Source organism: Manihot esculenta, chromosome 15 (assembly GCF_001659605.2).
Source record: "Manihot esculenta cultivar AM560-2 chromosome 15, M.esculenta_v8, whole genome shotgun sequence".
Lineage (NCBI taxonomy): Eukaryota > Viridiplantae > Streptophyta > Magnoliopsida > Malpighiales > Euphorbiaceae > Manihot > Manihot esculenta.
Window position 1 is genome coordinate 10,139,894 of NC_035175.2, and position 14,889 is coordinate 10,154,782.

Sequence of the window (14,889 nt, forward strand, 5' to 3'; positions counted from 1 at the left end):
ATATCCATTCAACTTGGGATATTTTTTTTTTCTTCCAAAGTTGGGATAAATTTGTTGACTTGTTATGACTACTAAATGAAGAGAAATATCTTGGGACATGAAGAAATTGAGAAGGAAGGTAGATGGAAATTGATCATATGGGTGTGGGCACAACATCTCGTACAATCAGTAATCGTCCATCAACATTTCAAGGATCACACGACCCAACTAACCTCCACTCGTTTTATTTGTTTTCATCCTTCTTGCTTCCTTTTCTATTATACTTTTCAAGAGTGTAGTGTCTCTGTTTAATTTGGTCATCTTCATTTCTACACCGTACACTCGACTGTGGTGCAACACCAAGTTTAAATTGGCGAAGGTTGTTCAGACATCCACCATTATTATTGTTTCTCTGTCTCACCGGTGGGTCAAACCTTTCTCACACGTGTCAAAGTTGGCAGATACAGTATCAACACATCCACACGTACATCGTTTCCTACAATCTCTATAAAAATCAAAGCCCTCATTGCCCAACGCATACCAGATGAGTTTTCATTTCAATCCAAGGTCTACGGGACCCTGCAGCTGGTTGCAGGTACTTCTTCATCTTCTTTATCTCTTTATGACTCTTTCGGTTTCTTTTTTTTTAAAGGTTAATTCCGGGCTCTCAACACCACCTTTGTTTTGGTTATTTTCAGGTGGATTCTGTATGTGTGGAGTGATTACATGCACTCTCATCATGGAATTATATTAATGAGAACTCTTTAAATTCTTTCTATATCCAGCAAACTAACTTAATAATGTTCATCATCCGGGTGAGTGATTTCCTTGCTACGCTATGTCAAGTGAGCAATCTTTTGCCAATTAGCCTTGGTTTCGTTGTCTGTTCGACCTTGATCAAACATGTATGTTTAGGATACCAAAACCCTAATTTAAAAGTGTTTAGCACCAAAAGAAAAACCACCTAAATTAGCATCTTCTGTTGATGAAGCCTAGGATCTTAAAAAGAAAACAAGAAAAACTTGTTTTGGTCCTCCCTCTCTACTGATGCTATAATCAGTTAGCTAGATTTATATATGCACATGCACCATGTATCTTACGAGGAATTACTTGGGTAGTTTTGTGGTTTCTGTAGAGCACAGACAGTTACTGTCAAATTAAACTATGTGCCTTTCAGGTTTACTATAATAAAATAACTATTATAAGGGAAACTGATTAGGGGTTCTCGCTTAATTATAATCTATAACACATTAGATTTTGCACGTCTGAAAAGAAATATATATATATATATTTGTTGGTTCCAAGTTATAGGTAGAGTATATAAGGATGAAATATATGTTAATGGTCACCGAAAGTTATTCATCGATTTCCTAGAAGCTAGAACAAGACATACTAAGATTAAGGAGCTAGAGCTTCATTAACATGTTTGCTGAAGAAGCAGTTCAAGTAGGTTTGAGTTTGAGAACTTAAGAGTAAATGCGATAAGAAATTATTTTTAGTATATCTCATCACTGGAAATTACAATCATGATCATGATCCATAGTTTTATTGATTACAATTACAAGTTCAATAAATTATGTCATCAGATAGAGTTTAGATGAAGAAGCAACCTTTTAATTAGGTCTGTAACCATATTGTACATCGCTTATCTTTTTTGTCGATTAGGTTGAGCTTTGTACTCGTCCTTCGGGCCGGTGAGGAGTCTGAGTCAGGGACCATGACCTTTTTTACGCAGTAACCATTTAAGATCTATCCCAATTTAATACTTTTATCTTTTTCATCTTTTTTTTGGGGTGGTGGGGATTGATGAGATAGCTTGACAGAACACATTGACGTTTTCAAAGTGCTATGTACGAAATGAAGTCTTGAGGCCCTTGTTTGTATTGTGCATTGTTTTTATTCCATGTTCATGCTCTGATGCTTACACCCATCTTTTTACATTATAGGAACCTTATCTTATCTCTCCAGTACATTGCTTTTACTACGTAATGATCACAGGAGAATATAGGAAGCTCAGATCAAGAGCCAGGATTGAGTCTAAAATTTTCAAAGTAACGTTTTTATTCGGTATATATGACATTGTTCACACCCAATAGAATCAACGGACTGTCTTCTTGTCTCACCAATTTCTATGCTAAATCTAATAAGTTAAAATTCCTTAAATTTCTAATATACTGGCAGTCAAGACCTTGTACAAGTTTTTCTTTTTTCTTTTTTTCAAAAATAATATTAATGAGCATTACTTGATCAGGTGGTTAGGAGGTGGAGTCTAAATTTAGATTATAATAATATATACTACTAGTATTCTCTTCTTTTATTAACAAAAAAAAAAAAAGAAAGAAAAGTTTTTATTAGATATAAGGATACATGCAATATACAAACAGAAAAGGGTAGTTCTAACAAAAGTTTGGAAGGTCGAACATGCGACGAATATGAGGTGTTAAGCAAAGGACTACTTATTTGACAAGGCTTTGCATGGAATTCAATTCCCTAAAATCTACACATGCGTTCGACTCTGTGCCAGAAGAAAGGGCCAAGGAAAGTGCGGAGCTTATCCAAACCAGCCAAAAATGGGTAAATTAAAAACATGGCTATTTACAGTTTTATAAGTTATCAAAGTCTGATTAATATCTTGCTTTTCTCTTTAATTTTTTCTTAGCAGGAATGACGGGTCAGAGCGAAAATTCAAATTTAAATTTATTAAAGAAATTATGAGTCTACTAAACAAGTCAGATGCTTTATTAAGGGATTAAATTAAAAATTATTTTCTCCAATCACCATAAAAGCAAATATTTTAGGTAGATAGAGAGAAGACTTTATCCGCTCCTTACTGCTTTGCTTAAAGGTGCAAGAATGATTGATACCTCTTGATTGGCTTGTTGTTTTATTAATTAATTAATTAATTAGTTTCTTTCTAAAAGTAGTTCTTGTTTTGGATATTTCTTTGTCGATGACATCCGACTTTTCTTTGCCTTATCGAGCAGGTTCTTTCCCTTAATTCAGTTATGAGTTCCTTTCTTCCCACTATTGAATTGGGTTGTACATTTTGTTTTTGAAAAATGGTTTCGTTTCTGGCCTCAACGTTTTCTTAAAAGAGAGATGTTCTCACGATTGCCTTTTGATTTTGTTGCACTTGTGTTTATATTTCCGCCAGTGCATGTTTATTTTTATAGGTGGTGCTAAACTTCTCCAAGGACCTTCGATTACTCATCTTGAAGACACTCTCGATACCCCCAATTGGGTTACTTTGGTACTTCATCAGCTATTCTAAAAGCTATACCGATTCTTCTCATTGAAGCTGCCAGAAAATGCTAACACTGGATCTCAATTTTTCTTTGTGATTGGTTCTATACAGAAACCGTTTAGTGTAGATCTACTCTTTCCTTTACTATTTCTACTATTTGGCTAAACTTAACATATCTCTGCTTGATTGGCTTGCATATTGTTTTTTCTACCACACCATGGGCTTCGATGACCAAGAATATGTTGACTTCATCTCCCTTGCCGGTAATGGTCAGATTCTAGCGGTTCTGTTCTCTTAAGAGGTGGTATGTGGTGTAAGGTTTTATAAAAAGTACAATATTTTGCTGGTTCGAATCCATCCTGTCATGTGCTCGGTCGCATCTAGGGTTTGATTTTTTAGGTCTAGTTTTTATTATTGAGCCGAGTTTTGGGCTTTGAGTAGTTTTTAATGTTGCTTGGACATGCATTCTGTATTGTAATCCTCTTTGGGTTTTTGAAATCTAATCTTGTTTTATTAGGTTTAAACCTTTTAACTAATCAACTTGTGTATCAACAATTGACGGTCTGTTAAAAAATTGATTAACAGTTTTTTTTTTATGATTTATTTAATATTCAAAATTGATAGGCTTATCTTTTATATTTTATTCATAAAACTCATTAATGCACACATGTAAGTAAGATAAAATAAAATAAAATAAAATTAAATATAGAAGTTATGAATTTCGTTTCTTTTGAAAATATGATATGTTATTTTAATATATATATATTATTTAGAATTTGATGTTACAAACTTATTATATTATAAATAAATACATTTGTGCATCTATATATGTTTAAGGAATATATATGTTTTGTTTTAAAAAAAAAAGGAATATATATGTTTATCAACAAACTGTTTTATATTATTTTTAAGTTATTTGATATATAACAAAATAATAAACAACGTAGATAAAAAAAAAATTATGTCACATTGTAATTTTTAAAATATCATCACTAAAAATCTTAAACTTTAAACATAAAAAAATTAAAAATAAAATATTTAGATTTGTAATTAATGTTTTAGCAAATAATTATTTAAGTATATATATTAATGAATAATTTTATATATGTGTATATATTTGTATAATTTAAATGATAAAACACATAGAAATATATATATAATTAAGAAATTAATTAATATGACGATTTGTTACTTTTAAGTAGCGGTAGCATGTTTTTAAAATTATTTTTTTATTGTTAAAACTATGTCATTTTATTATTGTTTGTTTATAATTTAGTATTTGAACTACGTGATTTTGTTGTGAGACTTTTACTTGTATAAGGCACATATAACTTTTACTTGTATAAGGTACATGTTGTGCACGTGGTGTTATTTGGTATAAATGGGAAGCAAAATGCTTTCAGAATGCTCATTTTTTAGTTTAAAATAAAAAACCACTTGAATTTTCCTCTCTCTCCTGTCTTCGCACATGGTATTAGAGCCAGGTTCCTAGCTCACGGCGGCGCGACGCCGGTTGCATGCGGAAGATCCTTGGTCCTTTTGAAAGATCTGGTCATGGCGGAGCGAGGGAGCAGTAGCAAGGAACAGAAGGCAACCGGAGCACTAGAGAAGTCGCAGATCGCGAATATGAGAATGGGAGATCCCTTGAGCCTTCAAGCGTTTGACCATCTAGGTATGAGTTTAGTCTAATATATTTTTTAGGATCTAATTTCAGATTTTGGAGTAGGGCTATTAGAATAGCTCTAGGTGCCAAGATGAAATTAGGATTTGTCAAAAGTACATCTTCGGCAACTAGCAAAGACTCTGAGGGATATGAACAGTGGAAAATGTATGACTTCATGGTCACATCTTGGATTTTCAATTCCATCTCCAAGGAGTTGGTTGATGGCTTTATATATACTGCCTCTGCCAGAGATCTCTGGCAAGTGATCTGTGAGAGATTCGGAGAGTGCAACGCACCTATGATTTATGAGTTGTACAGGAAGATATCTTTTATCTCTCAAAAAAATCAATCTGTGTTGGTCTACTTCACTAAGCTGAAGAGATTGTAGGATGAGCTTGGATCAGTAGAAACGCTTCCAACATGTACCTGTGGAGCCTCTAAAGCCATAGCTGAAATAACCAACAGGAATAGGCTCATACAATTCCTGATGGGTCTGAATGAGGCCTTCGGGTCTGTAAGAGATCAGGTATTGGGGATGGACTCTTTGTCAACAGTGAACAAGGCTTACTCGATGGTTGTAAAATTTGAGTCTCAAAGAGAAATTTTGGAGTCAATGAATGACGACTCGGAATCCCTTGCCCTATTGAACAAGAATCAAACTCAGAATTTGTTCAGACCAAGAAGATATGAGATTAAGAAGGGACACTGTACCTTCCGTAATATGGATGGCCACACTCGGAAAGGGTGTTTTAAATTGATTGGCTATCCTGACTAGTTTAAAGTCAAGAACAAGGCTAGAACCCAATCTACCAAGAGTCATAGAAACACTAAAATTATGGCTACTATTGAAGGAAACAAGTCAGAAGAGGACAATCCTCTGGAATATCTAGATATATTAAGTACAATACATGAATTGACATCCATGTTGAGCTCTTTAAAACAAGAAGTCTCTCAACTTGTAAAGGGAAAAGGAACTCTTGCCCCTAGTATATCTTATGGACTTTGTAGATAAGCCTACTCTTTATGACACTTGCCATACACAAATGCACACTAATCCTAATTGGATCCTAGACACTAGAGCCACAAATCATATGTGTTCAGATAGCACCCTCTTCACCACTTTACATCTACTGTATAAGCACATATCTGTGTGCTTTTCAGATGGGAAAACAACTCAGGTTACTCAGTCTGGAAAGCTAAATCTTTTTGGCAAGTTGATTTTAGATGATATCCTCATTTTCAATATAATTTGATTTCTATTGGTCAATTAATGAGTAGTTATGGCTACTTTATAGTGATGTACAATCATTATTGCCTTATACAGGACCCACTGAATATGAAGATGGTGGCCATAAGCAAGAAACAAAGAGGTCTTTTAAGATTAAATCACAAAAATTTTCCCAATACTAATATAAGAAACTGCTTGCTTGAGATTTGAACTACTTCGTTTTGTTGTGAGACTTTTACTCGTATAAGGCACGTGTGCACATGGTATTGTTTAATATAAAAGGAAAGCAAGATGCTTCCAGAGTGCTTATAATTTCATCTTTAAGTTTGAAATAAAAAAGCCACTAGAGAGAAAGTTTTTCTCTCTCTCCTATCTTCACACATTTATATTATATAGTGTTTTTAAATATCATTATAAATTATGAATGCGTTGATAATTTTAATTTTTAAAAATTTGCTTCCATATATATATATATATATATATATTTCTTCCATAGCTTTCTGAAAGAAAAATCATAACGAGCTCGCATCTTCTTCCAACTGCCCGTTGTACCTACCCTTTGCTCAATCACGATACTTCAACTACCACTGGATATACTTTCACCCGAGTCCTTTTAGTTGAAATAGTTTCTTCTTTTAATATCTCTTCTCCATTCTTCGTTGGAAAAAAAATCCTTCTTTTTTTTAATCTTCTGGTCTTGTATATTTCCATTAATTAATTCCTCTTTTGCAGTTTTAACATTTACAAACAATATTAGAAAATAAAAAATAAAAACAAGTAATTGTCTACGTTTTACCAATGTTTAAAGACTAATTAAAAAAAATGAAAATGTAAAATAAATTTCTCCACGAATTTAGCAATTTTATAAAGTTATATATATCTCCTCATTTGAACAATGCTTAATTTAAGTTGACTAAACGGACCTCGATCTAAATTTTTTTTATAAAATGAATTATAAAATTTTATTTTTTATAAAAAAAATTAAAAGTAAAATACCTTTTGAGAGAGAAAATACATATGCAACGACTGTATCCTTGATGTATATATATATATTTATTTATATATTAGTCTTGAAGTTTTTTTTCCAAGGATATCCTTGATGATTTTATTCATTTTCTTTTTGCCAACAATGAATAGAAAGTTAAACAAGTCTAGAATTTGGATTTGCACCTCAAAAAAACTATGAGAAAAAAAAAATCCCAGCAAAATCACGTATCTGATAATCTTGTATACGCTTCTGGTTTGATTTAATTATATATGTATATGGGAAATTTAATTAGACATCAAAGATGCTGTTAAAATTAGATAATGAAGAAACTGTATATAGCACCAACAAGTCAAAGACTTAAACCCAAGCAATCCAATTTAAAAAATCATACCTTTTATTATTATTTTTTTAATTAAAAGACTATCCACCACTGAATGTATCTCTTTATCTATAAAAACAGGCCACCTCCTACCGGAGAAGACCACCAGAACATGTGGCTTTGAGCCTAGAAATCTCATCTACATACATAGGTAACTTCCACTTCTCCTCTTCTTCTGATTGTGTTTCAAGTTAATTAATTTATTTATTAACATAGCATCTATGCTTTTTGATTACAACAGTGAACAGACAGATTGATCAGATTACTGCAGTGGCGGCCGCCGGGTGAGTGTTTTCCATGCTCTATGCTTGTCAAGGGAGCAGTCCTTTTGCAGATTAACCTTTCTTTCATTGTCTGTTCGACCTTGAATTAATACGAGGTTCTATTAATAGTAATCCTGGGAACCCTAGCTAGCTAGTTATATATTAAGCAGCCTTAGTACTTCCAGTTTCCATGATCAGACTTAATTAAGTAGTCTTATTTCTTTGTATATCTAGGCTTCTTTTAAAAAAAATGAAGGGGCTTAGGGCAAGGTGATCTTTGAGATATATTTTAAGGTCGAATGGGCAATGAATTCTAGGTATTAGCTAAGGGACTGCTCGTTTGACGAGGGTTTTTTGCATGGAATTCGACATCCCTCTCTGTATAGCTCCTCTTTCACTCTTTTCTTGCCGCCCTACATAAAAAGAAAACAAGGTAAGAAACATTTCTATTTTTTAGCAAGGGAAAAGATTTACATTCTTTTTCTTATTTCATTCACTGCAAGAAAAGAAGTCAAGCTCAAGCAGTAACTCATGGCATTCTCAGATTCGAAGTTTTTAAGAAACCCAGTCCACTACATAGATGGAGAAGGACGTCTAATTGCCGTCAAGCGGCTAAATGATTCAGGTTCTTTTGATTCACTTTGAAACACATTAACTAACTGATGTCCCCAACAGTCATTTGTCTTGTTGACCAATGAAATATTGACGCTTTGATCAGTAAAAATACTGAAGAATTTTAAGTATATAGAAAACGACCAATGAGGCTTAGTTAAAGAGTCCATACCTGAAAAATGGAGATGAGTCATATCACTATGTAATAGTAGTATTTGCTAGAAATCTATTTTAAGCATCCATTTTGAGTTGTTGAGAAGTATCCAATAGCTTTACTCAAAATCTCTCAATCCACTGAATGGATATATAAAATATATAATGTTAGAAGGAACATCAACGTTCATTCTGCATCTTTTAAGCGACAAATAATCAAATAGATTATCTGCATAAATGAACATCTTTTATCAGCAACAGTTAAAGCAAACATCATACACCTACTTTTATAAAATCACTCAAACATTCAAGAGTAGAGAAAAGAATAAAAACCCAAACAATGAGAAGAATTCACATAAAATCAAACAATAAGATAAATAAGAAACTCAATAAACTATCAAGTGAAGCAATGATTGAGAGTCTAGCTAATATATCCATTAGAACAAACAAAATATATAGAAAAAGCAAAAACATGGATTTGCGAATGAGCTTTTCCCTTTGCCATTCAAAGGCAATGATGAGTCTGGCTGATAAGAGCATGCAATGTGAAGAGAATGGTGATGTGAGCATGGCAATACGTATCAGCACTCTCGTATAACATATGTACGTTCAGCACTCGTATAAAACCCTAACTGGTTCTTATCTCTGTTTGTATAATTTTTTTTTTTTTTTTGGGAAAACATACTTGTAGAAGTTTTCCAACATTTTCCCGGTGATGGGAAAATGCCTCCTTTTTCAGGGAGAAATTTGAGAAGGAAAGCATAGTTATCATTTATAAACTTTCTTTATTATACCATGCTTTTTGATATTTTATACGTGTATATCTGAGCAGGAGAAGGCTTTACACCTATAGAGTTGAACGGGTAATGGAATTCGACGCGGCTTACAGATACTCTTTCGCTTGCTTTGCCCAAGTGGGCTCGCTGCTTTGCGATGTAATGATAGGCACTATACAAGTGGGTATGCTAAAATTTGGGCTTTCTTACTTCAGCTCACAACCATTGGTCCTGGAATTTCGCCATATAGCTGTACAGAATGGATTTTGTATATCTGAATCGAATTGGAAATTGAATTCAACAACCAGTTAGATGATTAGATAAGTACATAGAAAAGAGGCCCAATATTCGTCAATCATTGAGATAGAGAAAGAAAATGGGAATAATGAACAAGAGAGAGTATTGTTTTAAAGGGTAGGAATTCTCGAAAAGATTTTGGAAGCTGAGTGGAAAACCAGAAGAAAAAGGTTGGAAGATGCTTCAGGAAAATGGGTCGGTGGCTGCCTTTGCTTCCTATTTTCTTCTCATTCACTCATCCGCATCCTTGCTCCCCAGATGTTCTGCTTTTTTTTGTTTTAAATCTAAACGAGATTTTGTCTCCTAATTATTAATTTATTTTCCTTACAATAATCATGTGAATTATCTTACAATTTACTTTTTCTTTAATAAAATGGTGATGGGATTTTCATTACATGTGGAAAGTAGAAATTTCATGCGGAGTATAAGCTGTCTAAAATTCTGTTTCATAGGAAAGTCCTTAATTTGCTTTTAGAAAAACTTTTTGATAAGAAAATGTTAATTATTGTTTTTTGTAAAATTTAAACATTCAATAAAACATTATTTTAATATAAAAATTTAATAGATTAATTATTTAATTTTTAAAAATGCAGAAGTACAAATCAGACTAGCAGATATTAACACGTATTCAGTGGTGGGTAGTAATACCATTGCATTCAACGAATATGGTATTGGTACTCATGAATTGGCATTGGTGTAGGGAACCTCAAAATTATACATACAAGTAGAATCATTAAATAATCATAAAAATCAAAGGGTTTTAAATTCAGATGGTGGGACCCAAATTTGAACCATCCACATGCATTAGGATTCCCTTACGAAACAAGCCATAACACCCTAGCACACCACTTAAAATTAAGCAAAACTCACGTAAACATCTCTTCACTCCCTCAGCTTTGCCTTTCCCCAAATATTAATAACAATAATAATAATAATCGACAAAAAACACCCATTTAAGCCCATGACAGCATACGTGCACCTAATTCTCCTATTTGTCACACTCACCACCCCTCTCTTTCAAGGCGCTCCTCCAAGCGATCCCATATACCCAATAACACAACAACTTGTTCATTTTATTTTCAATCTTTGATCAGCCCATCCGCCAGTTCTCTGCGTACGATTGCTAAAAATGAGATGGTTAGAATCCTTGATGCTATTAAATTTCTTTCTTTTGGTTGCTGCTGCTCCGCCAATTCAAGCTCTGGATTCGAGAAAGCTTGATGAGAACACCGCACCTGGCTCCACCGATCAGAAGTGTACTCCCTGTACTGCAACCCCTCCACCACCACCGCCACCATCACCATGCCCTCCTCCACCAGCTTTGCCACCTCCGACTCCAAAGAAACCTCCATCAAGCAACTGCCCTCCGCCTCCACCATCGTTTATCTACATAAGTGGTCCACCGGGGAACTTGTACCCTGTTGACAATGATTTTAGCGGCGCTGGCCGAACCACGGTGGCGGGGCTGCCGGCTTTGATTGGATGTGGGTTGTTAGCCTTTTTGCTAAGATATGTTGTTTAAGGGGCCAAAAAAAAAGTGCAAAAAGATGAAGATTCTAAGGACAAAGGAATTATATTTTTGTTGTCCAAAGGTTGAAGTGTTTAGGATCTAGTTTGGTACTTCTACTTTTCTCTCTCAACTGTCTAATAATTCCAATTGACACTCTTTTGTTCTTATCCTTTTTACTCCATTAATAACAATCTCCTTCTTCTTCTTTTTTTCTCTGTTTGTATGTTAGACACTCTGTTTCTGTGCTGTTTTTGTTCTGTTTTCTTTCTGTTCTCTGTGCCTTAATAATTTCCAATCCAGGAAAAACTTTAATATTTTTTCTGCGAATTCTTGATTCTGGGTTTATGAAAATTGAAGGCTGTATAATGCCAAAGTTCATAAAACCAGGCATAATTAGAACAAGGAGAAATTGTGTGTGAAAGAAGATGGATCAGCCACCAGTATTTTCCACTGCCGTCTGCATTAAAAACTTCTCCTTTAATTAGGCCTACCATTAGTTGGTGGTGTCGTATGTATGGCCAGCTCCTAATTTTTGCTTTCTTTAATTGCCCTTTTAGAATAAAGGTTTTTTTTTTTTTTTTAATGGATGGGTTTAGTAATCTATTCAATAACTTAATATGAATGCTGAATGCTCATTCAGAATTATAATTAATAAATCATAATGGGTACTTTATTCCATCCCAGAGGCTAATTAAGAAGCATTAGATGCTTCCAATGGATAAAAGGGTCACCACATGGAGACAGAGAGAGCACTAGCCAAAACCAACTAGAAGATGCCAAAGTCAGAGAAAATATAAAAATCGAAACTGGCCCATGATCACGCATATTATTGAGCAGTAAAAAAGAAAATGCATTAATGGGTATATGACACGTGTCCCAGGCTTAGGCAAGGACCCAATAATCCTTAAACAGAAGTGAAAAGAAAAGTAGAGCGACCAATAGCGAATTAGCAAATAGGAGATTTTTTTTTTTTTTCAATCATCCAAATTGGTGTCAGATAAAAATTGGGCTGCGACCGCAATGTGTCAGAAAGGTACAGCTTTTTGAGATCAACTTCGGTTTCAGCAAATTAAAGGACCCAATTACCAGAATGCTTACACATGGCAGGTTGGTGGGCCAAGTATCATGAGTCATCAAAGTTAGTTTGGCAGCCTATGGATCTCTAATCTCATTATTACAGTGGTGATAATCATTCTCCTAATTAATTTACCTTGCCGAGCAAGTTGGTCTCTCGACAAAGTAAACGGTTGGTGGCCGTATGACTATGAAGATTGCGTGATAGACTAAAAAGAGAGGCATTGTATGACTTGAAGAAATGGCTATCAAGACCATGTGACTGCTGCCTCACGTTATGGGTTCTTTCCCCCTAACTGTGAATAAAATTTAGGATTTTCTTTTTAAAAAATTGATGTTGCCAAAATTGAAATGACCAGAAAGTTCTTTCTATATAAAGAGACAGATGGAGAAATGAAATGATGATTAATTAGCATATATATATATTTTTTAAAATTATTAGCATGGCCAATAAAATGATAAAATGTAGTGAGTTTGGTATTGGGATTTTAGCAAAAACGTCAAAATCATTTAAATTTGTCACTATTTGCAGTAGTGCTCTATAATTTTTGTTGCGTAAGGAATCAATTTGTTTGAGAATTGAAACGTCACCAAAATTATAATAAGCCATCAACTTGTTTCCTTCTAATAATTCATCAATTACCACTTGTTTCAATATATAACAGAATGCCAACTGTTCTTCCTACACATTCTATTAATTTAATAAATTAATTCTAGACAAGAAAAAAATTTAAAACTGAAATACAGAAAATATTGGCCCAAGGTGCTCAATAAGGTTAAGCCCACCCAACTGAAGCCCAAAACTCCAACGAAGAGATCCCTAGTTTCAAAGCCACCCAGCTGAGCTGGAGTTGGAAAAAAAAAGTAATTTATTTATTTTATATTATAAATATTTTAAAAGAAATACAACTCCATGCCACATGCACAAGAAGCTCTTATCACATAGCAGCTTTTACTAACATGGAGATCATCGAGAAAAGCAGAATTCTGAAGGGACATCTCTTTATCAACGCTAAAAATGTGTGCATCACTTGAAACGAGTTCTTCGAAAATCATGATCTCTGCTTTTGAATGTTCAAAAGCACAGCGCATGATCCAAGACAAATTACGCAGATTCCAATCATTACATGAATTATATTTCTTAATTTTACGTACATACCAAAAATATTCCTTTATTTCTTGAAATCAATTAATTTAAACACTCTACAGAGAAAGGAGTCCATCAAGAGCTTCTTGATTGGAAAAAAAAAAAAAAAGGGAATTCTTCAAGTTTCATATCTTAATTTGTTGGTGTAAGAGGAGACATAATTAAGTTGGTGATGGAAAAAGAAAGCAGACCAAGGTGCCATGATTGAAAATCAGTAAGGGCATGGCAATTGATTGTAATTATAATAAGATTGCCCTCTAATCACGTCATTGTCTTCAGATCAATCTTCATATATTACTTTTTTATAATTTTTTTTTTATTAAAAAAAAGGTATTGGAATAATAGACCCTTTCCTTATATCTTTATTGGAAGAATCTTATCATCTCAATAGCTAATCATAAAAGATACGTGGTCTTTTGGCATTATCATTAAAATTGTTAGAAGAAGCATTTACGTATATTAACTAGAAATTTTTTTTAAAATGATTGAAATTTTAAATTGTTTTTAATAATATCGAAAAAATATATATTTTATTGAAAATGTTGCGAGTAAAGTAAAGGTGGGAATATGTATAAAACAAAGCATTTAAAAAAGTAGAAATAACTTGCTTTTGAATCTTTTTTTTTTTTTTTGGTGGGTCATCACAATTAACAACTCCTAATAGCCAACGCCTACTCTCCATTAACATCACTCACCCACTCTCTTTTCTTCACTTCTTCTTCTTCTTCTTCTTCTTCCTGGCCTTCCTCTCTCTCAACCAAGATGGCTACCAACTTAATCCCAATTCTCTCCTTCCTCTTCTTCACTTCCATTCTGTCCATGGCCATGTCCGACGACACGTGCCCTTATCCGTGTTATCCTCCACCTACCGGCACAGGAACAACCACCACACCTCCGGCGTCTCAGACAGGATCACTCCCACCTCCTGGAAACTACCCAACGCCGACAGGGAATTTCCCCTATTATCCTTCACCACCTTCTGGTAATAACAACTACTATGGCCATCCACCCCCTGACCCTATCCTGCCTTATTTCCCATTTTACTACAGAAAGCCTCCTCATCAGACTGATGTGTCATCTGCGAGCACTATTGTTCTACGGTCAAGTCTTGTGGTTGCCACGTCTTTCACTCTTCTTTTGGGCTTTTCTTCGATATTTTAAGTGAGAAAATTTTCATGTTTAACAATGGATTTAATTATAGGTTTAGTTATTAGAACTTAATTATGTATTATGAGTGTTTTGTTTAGCTTGATTTTTATGTGTTATATGTAGCTGTGGGAAAGGTTCAGCAACTGCCATAGAACTGATCTTCTTGTTAATCTTTTTATTATTATTGCCATTTTTCCAGTTAAGCTGGTGAAAAAATCTTAATTGTCTTCAATTACACTGTTATGAATGAAATGGTACGTGTTTTTTCTTGATGGGACAAATAATTAATGGAGAAAAAGACACAACCATCCACGGAGGCGGCCCTGGAATAACAGATTTTTTTTTTATTTAAATCAAGTGATTTAACTTAATAATTAGTAAAATTAAGGTTTTTACTTTTAATCTAAATTAAGAAATTTAAAATTTT

At 33.8% G+C, this 14,889-nt stretch overlaps 2 protein-coding genes and 1 long non-coding RNA gene across 3 annotated transcripts; all 3 read left to right on the forward strand.

The window, feature by feature from the left end:
- On the forward strand, positions 1-3,819 carry LOC110601102. Its single transcript, XR_002485767.2, has 2 exons — positions 1-574; positions 678-3,819. It is a non-coding gene; the product is annotated as an uncharacterized LOC110601102 (long non-coding RNA).
- Positions 3,820-10,529: 6,710 nt separating this feature from the next.
- Positions 10,530-11,307, forward strand: LOC110601159 (leucine-rich repeat extensin-like protein 6). The gene has a single exon (XM_021738195.2). The coding sequence runs from the start codon at positions 10,712-10,714 to the stop codon at positions 11,102-11,104; it is 393 nt and encodes a 130-aa protein (XP_021593887.1). The 5' UTR covers positions 10,530-10,711; the 3' UTR covers positions 11,105-11,307.
- A 2,678-nt stretch (positions 11,308-13,985) lies between these two features.
- Positions 13,986-14,734, forward strand: LOC110602342 (submaxillary gland androgen-regulated protein 3A). The gene has a single exon (XM_021739839.2). It carries the CDS (start codon positions 14,076-14,078, stop codon positions 14,472-14,474), a length of 399 nt encoding a protein of 132 aa, XP_021595531.1. The 5' UTR covers positions 13,986-14,075; the 3' UTR covers positions 14,475-14,734.
- Positions 14,735-14,889: the final 155 nt, after the last annotated feature.